Consider the following 13,826-nt stretch of genomic DNA (forward strand, 5'->3'; position numbering starts at 1 on the left):
CTCACCCACCTTTGTCCCTTCGCATTTCTCTTTCAGTTATGGCAATTTGGAACCTTCGTCCTCACTCCCATTTATATTTCTTGCATTTCGATTTCTAGGGCATTACATGTTTTGGAAGGTGCGACGGTGGATGGGTGGGTGGAATCTGGGTTATCATCTAGCAGGGAGTGGGTTGGGATCATGGTCTGCGAGGTGGCAATAGGTGTATTTGGTGGGGATTGGGAGAGAGATGGGGTGGCGAATCTGGAGAGTAAGAAGAGATGGTGGGGATAGGGTGGTGAATTTGGGTAGTACAGCACCGAAGAGCTGACTAGAGAAATGAGGGGGGGGGGGTCCAGAATTGGGATGAAGGATAAAGAGAGGGTAAGGTTGCCATTTTGAGAAATTAATTTAACGACACTGTTCACCTGTGTATTGTGATAAAAAGCTGGTTTTCCAAAGCTGGGTTTTGTTTCTTTGCCTTTTTAGCTTTTTTTTCACCTAAAACTATGAAAAAAAACTGATTTTGAAAGTTTACCAAACAAAAAAAAACTGGATGCATTTTTTCATATGTGCTTTTTTTTTTAGGGGTGTGATATCCACACGCCATTTTTTACTTCTCCCACACCTTTTCAGTTTTCAGCCGTCAGATCGGATGAATTGAAGAAGATTAATGAACATAAATTAACAAAAGATGTGTGAGAAGTAAAAAGAGGTGTGTGGATATCACACCCTTTTTTTAAAGTTGAGCATTACCAAACTGGTACTTCGGCTTTTGAGAATTGGATTGGGCTAAAGGCTGGGCTGAGATAAAAATTGGGCTTTGGGGCTTTTGTTGGCGGCAGATTGAGCTCTTGGGTCGAGCAACCCACTTCGCTTTTCCTTATTTTAAAAGAAAAAAAGGAGAGAAAATGGAGGAGAAAACTTGAGGAGCCAGCCAACTCCACAAGTGACTTCTGATTTCTACTGACCACCGAGAGAGAGGGTGTGAAAACGAAGACAATCATCAATGGCGGGCGTATCGCTCAAGTGCGGCGATTGCGGGAGTCTGCTGAGGTCGGTGGAGGAAGCCCAAGAGCACGCCGAGCTCACCTCCCACTCGAACTTCTCTGAGTCAACCGAAGCTGTTCTCAATCTCGTCTGCTCCTCTTGCGGCAAACCATGCCGATCCAAAACCGTATATATACTTCCTCACTCTTTCTTCCTCAATCGCATTTTGAACCTTTTTTTTTCCCTTAATTTCACATTTTTTCTGGATTTGCTTATCTGGGTCAGTAGAATTTCAGTTTAGTTTTCATGTACATTAGTTGGATTAAGATATTTGATGAATTTGCTTGTGAATTTTGGAACTTTTTATCATATTTTATTCTCTATCTGAATTTCCTTTGTTTTTTCTTTCTAATTTCGCCTTTTTAGTGATTTGTTTATCTGGGTCAGTATAATTTTAGCTTAATTTTCACATGCATTAGTTGGAATTCAGTGTCTTTATTGTTGGATTAAGATATTTAATGGATTTATCATTGAATTCTGGTGGATTAAAATTCAGTTTCATTTGGATTCGAGAGTTTTTTTAAAGATCTTTTGGTTATTTGGGGTTAGAGAATGAGCAATGTAGTAGGATACCGAGTTCAATGAATGATTACAGCATAGGTTTATGTTCGGTGAATTAAAGATTAGACTAATGTTTTCTTGGCAATAAAGCAAATTGTTTTGGTGCTTTGATTGTGCAGGAAAGTGATTTGCACACCAAAAGAACTGGGCACACCGAGTTTGTTGATAAGACTGTGGACGCAGCTAAACCGATAAGTTTGGAGGCTCCAAAGGCAAGTCCTTCAGGGTCCGATGAGGCTGTTGGTGCAAGTAGCCATGCGGCAGAAGGTACTTCTTCCAGTTCAGTGTGAAGTCAAAGCATGGAATTTGTAGTTTTGTATTTTGAAATGCATTTAATTTTTAGGAATAGGTTGTTATTTGTACAGTTTTGGGTAGATGCTACATTACTGTATGAGTTTGTTGAGCTTGTGTAGCGATAACTAGAGGTTTGTTGTTTGGATGCTGTGGGACTGTTATTTTCCTTGTGCATGGCTTCTTGCTATTGGCAAAACCGGTTTTGTTTGAAGGGGGCTTTGGTTCCTTTTGGGTTGATTTTGTACCTTCAGTAGTAGATGGAATTTTCTTACAATAGCATGCCTTTCACATTGGTTTTATATTTTCTTAAGATAGACTGTGTATCTAAGTTATATTCGAATTAAGAGTCTAAATATATGACAACATGTAGTTCTATTTGTTGTTTTGTTGTTGGTCTTTCTTCCTTAAGAAAATATTAGTGGTCTTTCTTCAAAATTATTCATCAGGAAGTCTGTCAGCAGCCAGGGCTTAAAACTAATGGTTGTAGATCAATATGGAAAATGAATTTAGTTTTTCTACTCAATTCCTGAATCAGGCTTTATAACCTGTCTATATATGAATGGAAACATACTGCGATTGTTATATTTTTTTTCTTGATGGTTAGTTATTTTTGCTAGTCTGGTTTATTAATTCGATTTGTACCTGATTTATTCAATATTTTTCATCTAGAAATGGTCGTTCCAGAGGTTGACAAAAAGCTGCTTGAGGAACTTGAAGGAATGGGCTTTTCAACAGCGCGGGCAACCCGTGCACTTCACTATTCTGGTGAGCTGATGAAAAAAATTAAAATCTCTTTGAAGCTGAGATTAAAGCTTCTGTCTCTGGGCTCACTATTAGTGGCTTTATTTTTCTTTTCCCACTCTTTTGTTCCTCTGACAAAGATGACGGGTTCTTATAATAATTTGGAGGCTTGTCAATCTATTATTTGGAATATCGCCACTTATAGGGGTTAAGTGTTAAAAAATCTGATGTTAACTTCTTTTGTTGCTAGATCTGAGGAGATGTCTTCTTGAGTAGTAAAGGCTTTTTTTTTTTTTTTTTTTTTTTTCATTTTTTTATTTTAAATTCAAATATGAAAGTTTGATAGTGTCACAATTTAGCTGGAGACTCCTTTTGATGTTCCTCTGATGTTTAGGATCCAGCTTCATTTGTTTATAATTTCTGGGTCGTTCTCTCTCCGGCTGCCATTACACAACCGACGGTGGATTATATGAAATAAAACATATTCTATTTACATAGGGGAAATGGAATGAAGACGCCTATATGAACCCATAAACATAGGGTGCAAAGACGAAGGCACCAGAATTATAATTTATGAAAGTTGCTCCTGTGCATCGTTTTAGTTTTCTTCTCTTATTCTTTTCTTTCTCTTTCTTGATTTTAAATGATTGGATGGAAAACCCTATTGTGAATGTTTAGTTGATTGGATTTGGATCCCACGGTTTATGCAATTCTTTGCATTCTGCTATCTCTGGTTAGTTTGGTAAAACTGCCTAGCAATAGTTGTTCGATCATCTATAGGGTTGTGGGCTTGTGAATTTTCCTTTTGAAACTGTTACACATGATATAAGTTTATGATCTTACGATTTCAATTCTCTCAGCCTATAATTTTGGGGGTTTTTAGGTAATGCGAGCTTGGAGGCTGCTGTCAATTGGGTAGTTGAACATGAGACTGATCCGGACATAGATGAAATGCCTTTGGTAAGATACATTTATTTTGCTTGATAAGATATGAACTATTTGCATCTCTCTCTCTCTCTGCAAAAGATTGGATACAGTAGGTAGGTACTTGATGACATTAGTTATGTTTGACATCATATCATAGTGGTAGCATTTATACCAATAAACTTCTATAAATATATTTTTTGGAAGCTCACAAATTTCGTGTTGAAATTTTCTCATGCATTATTTTGCTTCAAGCAAAGTCCAGGAATTGTTTCTTTGGTTTGTTGTTGTGGTGCTCTTTGAATAACGTTAGAAGGCTATGAATATGAACTTCTTAAGTCTTTGAGGAGTCCTGTAATAAATGGTGTTGTAAATTCTATTACTAATGCAAATTTTAATTTAATTCTAAAACAAATATATTTTTTTGAATTTTGAACTTCTCTCCTGCATCAGGAGGTGAAAGAAACATTATGAGGAGAGATTGGTGGTAGGGATAATTTATGTTCATTAAGACTTGTTATTGCTTGTGCTCAGGTACCAATCAACAGCAAAGTTGAGGCTCCAAAACCTTCTCTCACGCCAGAACAATTGAAAGCCAAGCAACAAGAGCTTAGGTAGTGTTTCTTTATGCATGAATTGTTAGTGTCACTGATGGCTTCATTTCGATTAGATAAAAAAAGGATTAGATTAGATCAGATCATCTTGATACCAAAGTTTTTGCTGATTCTAGTTTGCTGCTTGTCAGAAATCAGAATATTTATCTCATTCTTTTTCATGGATGCTGTAGTTCCAGTTTTGCATGTTGAAGCTGATATACTAGGATGTGCAAGGTTTAGGTGTAGATTGAAGTTCCCATTTTCTGCTTTCATCTTATAACTGAGAGCTAACTAATCACTTGAAAATTCAGTCCCCCTAGTTGGAAATTGTACTCTGCTATTTGAACCTTTTACATTAACAACTGGTTGTTCACCAATCCATTGATTTGGGGGTAATGTTCGTGCTAGGGATTTTGATTTCAAATTTCCTTGTACTTGAACTTATCTTGTTGGTATCTTTCCAAAATCTGTAATGCTATGTTTGCAACATTTGAAATATATATCCTTTAGTTTTGCTTAATGTTTTTTTCTTTGACAATGCGGTTTTGGGAAAATACTCATGTTTGAAAATTGCTTTAGACTTGCTCAGTGCTTCTCACTACTTAACTTTTGTCTTATAATTCTTTCCAACCAACCTCAAGGGAGAAAGCTCGCAAGAAGAAAGAAGAAGAAGAGAAGAGAATGGAAAGAGAGAAAGAAAAGGTACCTTTAATGTCTGCCCGCTTGTCCATAATTGCATTGCAGGAGTAACCTTTTCCAACTGTATGTATGTGTGCGTCACCATTAAGTATTGTTCCTTTTTTACCACAAAAGACAAATTGTTGGACATGCTTTTCCTTCTTCACCATTAAGTATTGTTTCTTCATATTCCCCTATGAAGAATTTTAATTTTAATTTTGACAATTTATAATATCTCCCCTTATTTTGTTAATATGATGTCAATAAAAGAATTGGCTTTTTCGATGAGGTCCTTTTTTTTGCTTGTGCAATTCAAGGAGAACATATGTTTAAATTTTAGTTTTCTAGATATTTATGCCCATTGCTCAAGTATTTCTGGTGGATTCATTTACTTTAAAAACTTATGAGGAACCTTCAGAAGCTAGGACTGTGTACAATATATAATACAGCCCCTCAATTTTCAATTCTACTAGTGTTTTGATCAAATGTAAAAATTAGATTCCTTTTTCTCTGTATGTGGTTCTTCAGGAGAGGATTCGAGTGGGCAAGGAACTCCTAGAAGCGAAGAGAATAGAAGAAGACAATGAAAGAAAAAGGTTGTCTTCATTTACTGAATCTTTTGTGTTACATCTTGTGCTTGTTTTTCAATCTACCATTTAATGACATCAATCGCCTTTTTCCCTTTCATTACCTGAATTCGTCTTCCATTGGCATGGAAATGTTTCTTTGTGATAGGATTATTGCTTTGCGAAAAGCAGAGAAAGACGAAGAGAAAAGAGCTAGGGAAAAGATTCGTCAAAAGTTGGAGGAAGATAAGGTAAAGATATGTTTAATCACTGTGTTTAATATTGCACAAAAGTTTTCAGTGCTAAGTTTTTGGGTGAGTATCGTATTTTCAGATGTGTCCTTGTACAGTGTTGTTTTTTACAGGCTTTAAGTGCAATTTGGTAAATTTGCATTCTTTAATCATGTGTTTAAAATATTCCTCTAGGAGACCCGTGAGCCATACCAGAAGTATGTCTTTTGTTTTGTTTGTCCAAATCAATTCTGAATTATATTTGCAGAAGAAACCTTAAATTGAGCTAAACAATCGAAGAAATAATAGGCAGAGAAAAGCATTGTTTGAACTCTTAATTCAAGGAACTGACTGAGATTCCGAGAAATGTAGGAGTTAGTCTGAAGGCATATACAAGTAGATCCGTACCAGGCATGTTTGACATTGAAATCCTGACCTATCTTGTAGGGCTTACGGAGTCTGGCTTACAATGGAGACTCTGAATATCTTCATTCAGATGTTAGAAACTTTTGCAAGACTTTTCATCTTTGGTCTCATTTTATTGGTTTATTTGTCTCTTGCAGAGGCACAAAGACCTCTTCAGATAAAAAGGAGAGATAACTAGTGAAAGGATTGTATTTAATGGTGCACATGCCATTGAATTAGACATTTTTAGTTAGCATACAAGGTACCCTACTTTTGTGCACTGGAAAGTATGTGAAAGTGGGACCGATTGCATATAAGTCAAGTTATAACGTGCACCCAATGAATTCCCATAGTTGGTCAAATAAACAGCTAATCTGAATATTGTGTTTCCTTTCACATTTTGAACTTAAAATATAGCAGGAGGGTTAACTAACATGCATCGTGAATGCATTCAGATTCGTATAAAGAAGATACCCACCTCTATCCCACCCCTCCTTTTAAAGTTTATTGAAAACACTCACAAACTATGATGGGTTTACAATTAAGCCTTGTGATCATGGCTTTCCATCAAAGCCTTGCTATATCTCACGTGACAAGTAATGAAAGAATCAAGGGCCCAAAATATCCCATTTCTCTGTTTAGCATTTTAGGAATTGCTTCCCCTTGTCAATCTATCTTGCTATTTTTTTATAAAATAAGAAATCAGTTTTCGTCTTTCTTCATCACTCTTCACAGGCAGAGAGGAGGAGGAAACTTGGGTTGCCAGTAGAGGATCCTTCAACTGCAAAACCTGCTGCACCTGTTGTGGAAGAGAGAAAGGCAAGAGCTTGTTTGTATATACTATTTGCCTAGTGAATGCCATTCAGAAATTGTTTGAAATCTGTAGTAATGTGATTTCTGTCGTATTTATATATCTAACGTGCAGAGCTTTGTGCCTATAAGGCCTGCCACAAAAGCAGAGCAAATGAGAGAATGTTTGCGATCTCTCAAGCAGAATCACAAGGTAAAAACAGTTGCCCGTAAGGTCAAATAATTCATTAGGAAAGAAACAATATTATAATTTCTTCATATTGAGCAACTTTCTAGAGAACCACATACAGTTCTGGAACAAGTCGAGGTTTGATAGAGAGGACCAACTTGGATAGGACTGTTCACTATATTGAAGGCATTTTGAAGCCAGAAAAGGATGAAAACTTCCATATTTTGTTCAAGTTGAAGGTTATTCATGAAGAAACGATATCTCTAATAATCCTCACAAAAATGGCAGGATTAAAAGGGACAACTTTTCTTCGTAAGTAACCTTCAACTTGGACAAAAATAGGGAAATTGTCATCTATTTCTCCCTTCAAAATGCCTTCAGTATAGTGAATAGTCCTATCCAAGCAAATTCTCTCTAACAAACAAGGCCCAAAAGTTAAGTGTGAATTGCTCATTTAGGACTTGCTCATTTAGGACTTGTTTGGTGTCTAGGATTGAATTGGAATGGATAACTTAAAGATATATTGAAGGTAGAGGAGAATGAGTTTTTATTTTGATAGGAATAGACATGAAGAAAAGCATCTCCGTTCTAATCGGACCATTTTGGAGAGGATCGGAATGGATAAGTTTTCTTTTTAAGTAATCCATCTCCTACCTCCAATTGGTCACAATTTTTTTAATATCCTCCGTCAACTTACCTAAATAGTGGCTTATTCTTTCCTTTCCAATCCTCCATATACGAAATGAGGCCTTGGGTATTTTTTTAATGTCACTCACACACCGACCCTTGAGTTTAACCAAAGTTGCTTTTTGAAATGATAAAAAAGAAGCAAACAAAAATGCAGAATAATATTGCTTGAAAAGAATTGCTCTCATTATTTATCTTTTCAAAGTCATGTTGTATGGACTGTGGACAATGGCCTTACCTATTTCTGCTTTCTGTGTGTAGGAGGACGATGCAAAAGTGAAGAGAGCATTCCAGACTCTTTTAACTTTTGTAGGGAATGTTGCCAAGAATCCTAATGAGGAGAAATTTAGAAAGATACGACTCACTAACCCATCTTTCCAGGTAGAACAACTTATCTTGCACAGAAACAGCTCGCTTTTGAGTCCAATCTTTCCCGTTATGGATTTTTGTTCTCCTTCCCCTTCCCTGTTAAAGTTTGCGTATACCGTGGTCACCACTCTATCAACTATTAAGTTATACTTAGACCTATCAATGGATTGGGATCTGATCCGAATCCAATGGAATCCGATGTGATAATATTACAAAATAAACCAGTAATATCTGATTATGATCCGAATCTGGTATTCCGTTGGGCCGATCCGATCAAAATCAGAGCCGTTTACTGGTCTAGTTTACTCTTTCAATGTCCATGTTTCTTGTTTTGGTCAATAACTTATGTGTCTTTTCTTTTGTTGTCAAATCACTCACTGCCCACACAGGAAAGGGTTGGCTCACTAAAAGGCGGCGTCGAGTTTCTTGAGTTGTGCGAGTTTGAGAGAATGGAAGGGGGCGAGTTCTTGTTCCTTCCGAGGGACAAGGTTGACATGGCAGTGCTGAACTCAGCTGGGTCTGAGCTCGACTCTGCAATCAAGAATCCATTTTTCGGTGTTCTTTAAGTTAAAAAGTTTGATGTTTGGATTTGTTTATTACAGCACCAATTTGTCCATGATTAAAATATGGTTTACTGCTAAAAATTTGCTTATCATAATAAACTTAAGACGGTTACCAACTACCTTTTGGTCTAGCGTATATTTCTCTTCTTGAAATTAGAAGGTGTCCCAAACTCGAATTCCATGCTTCCATTGATTAAAGTTTAGCTCACCAGTTTTTATTATGATATTTATTTTGGATTAAATAAAAACTATTCAATCTGTAGGAGTCATTTTAATTCAGTCCTAGTTGGTTAAAACCTTATAAAAATAACCATCAAATGTTTTGAAAATTAGACATCTGGGTTATAGTGTTAAGTGATAAAGTGAATAAATTTTGAAGTGTGTTTTCTTGAATATCTAAATTTGCCTTTTTTCGATAAATTATCGTTTTACCACTAGAACTATTGTCACAGTTGAAATTAACCCCGTGAATTATTTTTAAGTAAGTTAACGGTCATAGTTTATAAAATATGAATTAAATAGAGATAGAAGTTGAAACATTCGGTAAATTAAACGGTTGTAGGCTTGAGAAACGAAACTCTACGTGTATGTTGTTGTACATGTTTTTTAACATAAGTGACAGGGAATTCATTTGCACATTTTTCTAGTTAGATCGAGATTATGTCTTCTTTATAAGTTTACTAAAGCTTAAGAGATAGACTAATATCATAATGTGACATCCCACATCGCCCAGGGGAGTGATCCTTAAATGTATATTCCCATCTCTACCTAGCACGTGGCCTTTTGGGAGCTCACTGGCTTCGGGTTCCGTAGGAACTCCGAAGTTAAGCGAGAAGGGGGCTAGAGCAATCCCATGATGGGTGACCCACTGGGAAGTTGCTTGTGAGTTCCCAAAAACAAAACCGTGAGGGAATGGTAAGCCCAAAGCGGACAATATCGTGCTATGGTGGTGGAGCGGGCCGGGGAAGTGATCCGCCCCGGGCCGGGATGTGACAATTTGGTATCAGAGCCTAACCCTGGTCGTGGTGTGCCGACGAGGACGTCGGGCCCCTAATGGGGGTGGATTGTGACATCCCACATCGCCCAGGGGAGTGATCCTTAAATGTATATTCCCATCTCTACCTAGCACGTGGCCTTTTGGGAGCTCACTGGCTTCGGGTTCCGTAGGAACTCCGAAGTTAAGCGAGAAGGGGGCTAGAGCAATCCCATGATGGGTGACCCACTGGGAAGTTGCTCGTGAGTTCCCAAAAACAAAACCGTGAGGGAATGGTAAGCCCAAAGCGGACAATATCGTGCTATGGTGGTGGAGCGGGCCGGGGAAGTGATCCGCCCCGGGCCGGGATGTGACACATAAACTAATATCATAAACTTGCAGTATACTCGGATTAGTAGGATACACCCACCTCAGATAAGTGCATAAAAATCTACAATTGCTGCTCATATTAAAAAAAAAAAACAGAAATTATTATCTCCTAATTAACCTAGTCGCAACTCATCTTCACACATTTGAGTAATTAAACTTGTACCTAATGACAATCTGAATTTTTTTTAACCATTAATATTCCTATGACAAATGAGAGGATGGTACGATCTCTCTTTAAAAATGGCTTTTTTTTTTTTTTTTTTTTTTCCATTAAAACGGCGACAAAATTATATAAGTCAACAAAAGAAATTAAAATGGTATCGATACATTATTATTCAAAATTTAGAAACAACAATTACCTACTAAAATTAATATTTTCTCTTGGATTCTCATTCAGAATCGATTAAACAAAAGACAACGATTAACCCGATCTTTTTCTATTTCTAATGTTTGCCCTAATGTGTAATTTACATCCAAAACATACTTCTCACGTTTTTGTCCATTGTCAATATGCCAATAAACCAGCTATAAAATGCTTTGAGTAAATTTAGAATTTCCAACCCTCCAACAATGATAATAAATTTATTAATTGGGCGATATTGTGGAGGGTTGTTCAAAGATAAGGGTTAGGGTTAGGGTTAGGGATAGGTTTTAAAATTCTTATCTATACCACGCATGTCTCTCATTTTTCTCTATATGTTGATTCTGCAATCTTTTCTGTTCCTTTCCTCTTCTTCATGTTTTTCTTTTTTCGTTTGTTACTGTATGGCAAGTTAATTTTGGTAATCTTTCTGTTTGTTATATGTATGGCAAGTTAATTTTGGTAATCTTTGTATATGTTGACCAGTACGATTTACTTGATGACGATATATATGATGTACAGGATGTAAAAAAAGCATAGAACATTTACATTTATTCTTGTCTCCAAACCCATAAATACCTTGAAGTATAAGCTTGGGAAACAAGGCTCTACGTGCATGGCGACATACATTTATTTATTTTACACTATTATTTCCGGGAATTAAACTCAAAACTTTAGGTGCACCAAAGTGTTAAAACTACATTTCTTGAAACCAAGCGTTTAAAGTTTGTGTTTTTAAAGTAAAAAATTTAGCATTCATCCTTTTATCATTTTCTGTGGATTTTCAAGTGGTGTTGGCGCTACATGTCTACAAATTTAGGAAATTTCTCTCATAGCCACTACTCATCTCCACAAACTTGAGTAGTTATACATACTTAATAATTTATTCCCTTGATTCCAGAAAAATGTCGTTAGTTTTCTGCAAATTTTAATTAAAAAGTAGATGCTAAGTATTCAACAATATTTAAAGTGTGAATAAACAATCCATGTATAAACCACAACGTATATTGCAGATATTTTGATTTGTCAAAGTAAATTCACTAATATTAATCATCAGTAACATAAAACAATTAACCTGCAACATGAGAACATTTAAACATGAGAACATTTAAACTTCTATTTATTTGTTACAATGATATATTACATCAAGTAGAGATGGAAGAATAAATTTGTTTCAATTTGTCATTCCCGAAATTCGAATTTAAAATCTCTCACTTACAAGTCAAAATATATATTACTAGACCGTAGAACTTGGTGTCATTTTATTCCAAACTTACAAAGGGGCAGCTGCCATGGCAGAATCGCCTAACCCGCATTGCCATAACCATAGGTGATGTCCTTCATCTCTTCCTTATTGCAGGCCGAAACTGAAATCGGCGTCCTCACCATCCCTACTACGTACTGTCTTCAAAGTCGCTACCCATATCAATAGAACATCTTTGGCACCAGGTTTGTTAATTAGCAGCAAGGATCCATGGATTTTGATAGCTATTAGGGGAAGAAGGATGCAGCCTGCAGATTGGGATTATACAAAAATGGCGGTGTTTGACTATGGGTGAAGCCCGACGCAGGGTTTGGGTTCCATTTGCTGGCAGATACAGAGGGTAGTTGGGTGAGGTTTGTTCGAGGAGGATTAGGGTTTCGTGCTGTCATTCGAGTAGCCATGACTTCGCACAGGAAACACTGGCAGTAGCTAAACATGGAGGGGTTCGATGCCGCCTTGGACTACAGTGTTACACAGGAAACACTGGCAGTAGCTACATGGCGTGGCCTTGCCCTCAAGTTATTTCTAACTCAAGTTGGAGTCCAGCCATTCTCCTCTACATTTTAATAAATTAAAAAAATATATCAATAAAAAGTTGCAGAAAATTCAAACTAATTTACGAATAAAAAAAAAACCCTAAATTAATTCAATGTATAAAAACCCCTAAATTAAAAAATCCAACAACTTTTCCAGTCTACGAAATTATCAAAATCAAATTAAAACCAAACCTTGAACATTTCTTGAAAAGCATGCTACGTCCATGAGCATTGCGTAGATTTCCTCCTCTCTGAGATTGCTTGCAATCTCCTTGATCCTGGAGTGAAAATGATTCGTTAATTAAGCAACATAATTAGATAAATAAATTAAAAAAACACAATCACCGCACCTAACTTGTGAATTTAGTGAAAACATGTTCATAATATAAAAAATGCTCTTCATTTTTTTTATTTCTAAAAAGAATAATTTATTAAATAAGGGTAAAATTACTAAAAAGCAAAAGAAAACAATCCCATGTAAAGAGAGTTACTAACCATTTTTTATTTTAATTTTTTTAAAATCGTAAACTGTAAATTAAAAGTTTGTATTCAAATAAAACTAAAATATCCAAAACATAAGATTAAACTAAAATTGTGCTAATTGGCAAGAGACTAAAATTATATATGACCAGATCAAACCTAAATAGGTTTAGCCATGAACAAACATAGCTAGCTTATTATACAGAAGAATAAAAAACATCAATTATCAGATCCAGTGACCACACAGTTTAGAAAAAAACACAAATGACATTAATCAAGACCGAAAAGGCTAAAAGCACGGGATGAAGAAAGGAAAATACTTCTGGCGAAACCCCTATCCAATCCTTGAAAACTTGCGGGCCGTACAAGTTATCTATCTTTTAAAAAAATAAATTTTAATGAAAAGATGCAAATGAACTTTCCTAAAAATATTTGAAGATTTATTAAAGTTGGCGAATACAGGATTCATCAAACCTTCGTAGAAATTCTTTGTTTTATCAAATAAATTTGTAGAATTTTATGGAGTTTATAGTCAATAAAAACCATTAGATATATCAGGATGATCAATCAACTTAGATTAATTTACATATTGAGGGTTAAAAATATACCTAAATTCTGGTAAATCATGGATGCGATTACTCGTTGAGAATCGTAATCAAGATCACCAGCATATCCTCATCATCTTCATCATCTAGGGTTTTTGGAGCTACCCCACACATCCTAATTACCATCCTATGTTAGAAGATAAAATCCCCAACCAGAACCCAAAACACAATGTAAGAGTTTTTCAAGATGTACAAATGACTAATTACTGGATCAATTTATAGGGAGGATAGAGGGTTCTAGAACTTAAAAATGGGTACTGTTTGGCAAGTCTGCAAGAGATATTCCCATTCAGTATTCACCAACCTTATCCCTTTTTCCTTTTTACAGGCTCACCAACCTTCTTTCTCCACGCAAAAAAATTTAACTAATGATATAATCGCAATTTAAATTTTCAATAAACATACGAATTGGAACATGCCATAAAAAATAAAAAAATGCTGATAGAAAAAGAAAAAAAAAAAAAAAATCAAATGGTAACTCAAAAGAAACAAAAAATAAGAACATAACTGCCAAACAACTCAAGTTAAGAGCATTTTCACATACCGCGTTCACGAGAATATACGTTGTTTTATGAATGCGCAGAAGAATATTGGA

The 13,826-nt window shown here is 35.9% G+C and overlaps 1 protein-coding gene and 1 long non-coding RNA gene across 2 annotated transcripts; one reads left to right on the top strand and one right to left on the bottom strand.

Moving 5' to 3' along the window:
- The first annotated feature begins 898 nt into the window (after window positions 1-898).
- On the top strand, window positions 899-8,741 carry LOC137723071 (uncharacterized). The gene is made up of 12 exons (XM_068462226.1): window positions 899-1,156; window positions 1,710-1,857; window positions 2,554-2,649; window positions 3,509-3,585; window positions 4,084-4,163; window positions 4,787-4,847; window positions 5,352-5,419; window positions 5,559-5,640; window positions 6,760-6,843; window positions 6,950-7,027; window positions 7,952-8,071; window positions 8,449-8,741. Exons 1-12 carry the CDS (start codon window positions 989-991, stop codon window positions 8,623-8,625), a joined length of 1,239 nt encoding a protein of 412 aa, XP_068318327.1. The 5' UTR covers window positions 899-988; the 3' UTR covers window positions 8,626-8,741.
- Window positions 8,742-11,540: 2,799 nt separating this feature from the next.
- On the bottom strand, window positions 11,541-13,391 carry LOC137723072 (uncharacterized). The gene is made up of 3 exons (XR_011066846.1): window positions 13,235-13,391; window positions 12,339-12,424; window positions 11,541-12,166 (listed from the first exon to the last, which is right to left on the bottom strand). It is a non-coding gene; the product is annotated as an uncharacterized lncRNA (long non-coding RNA).
- Between the last annotated feature and the right edge of the window lie 435 nt (window positions 13,392-13,826).

This window comes from Pyrus communis, chromosome 17 (genome assembly GCF_963583255.1).
Source record: "Pyrus communis chromosome 17, drPyrComm1.1, whole genome shotgun sequence".
Classification (NCBI taxonomy): domain Eukaryota; kingdom Viridiplantae; phylum Streptophyta; class Magnoliopsida; order Rosales; family Rosaceae; genus Pyrus; species Pyrus communis.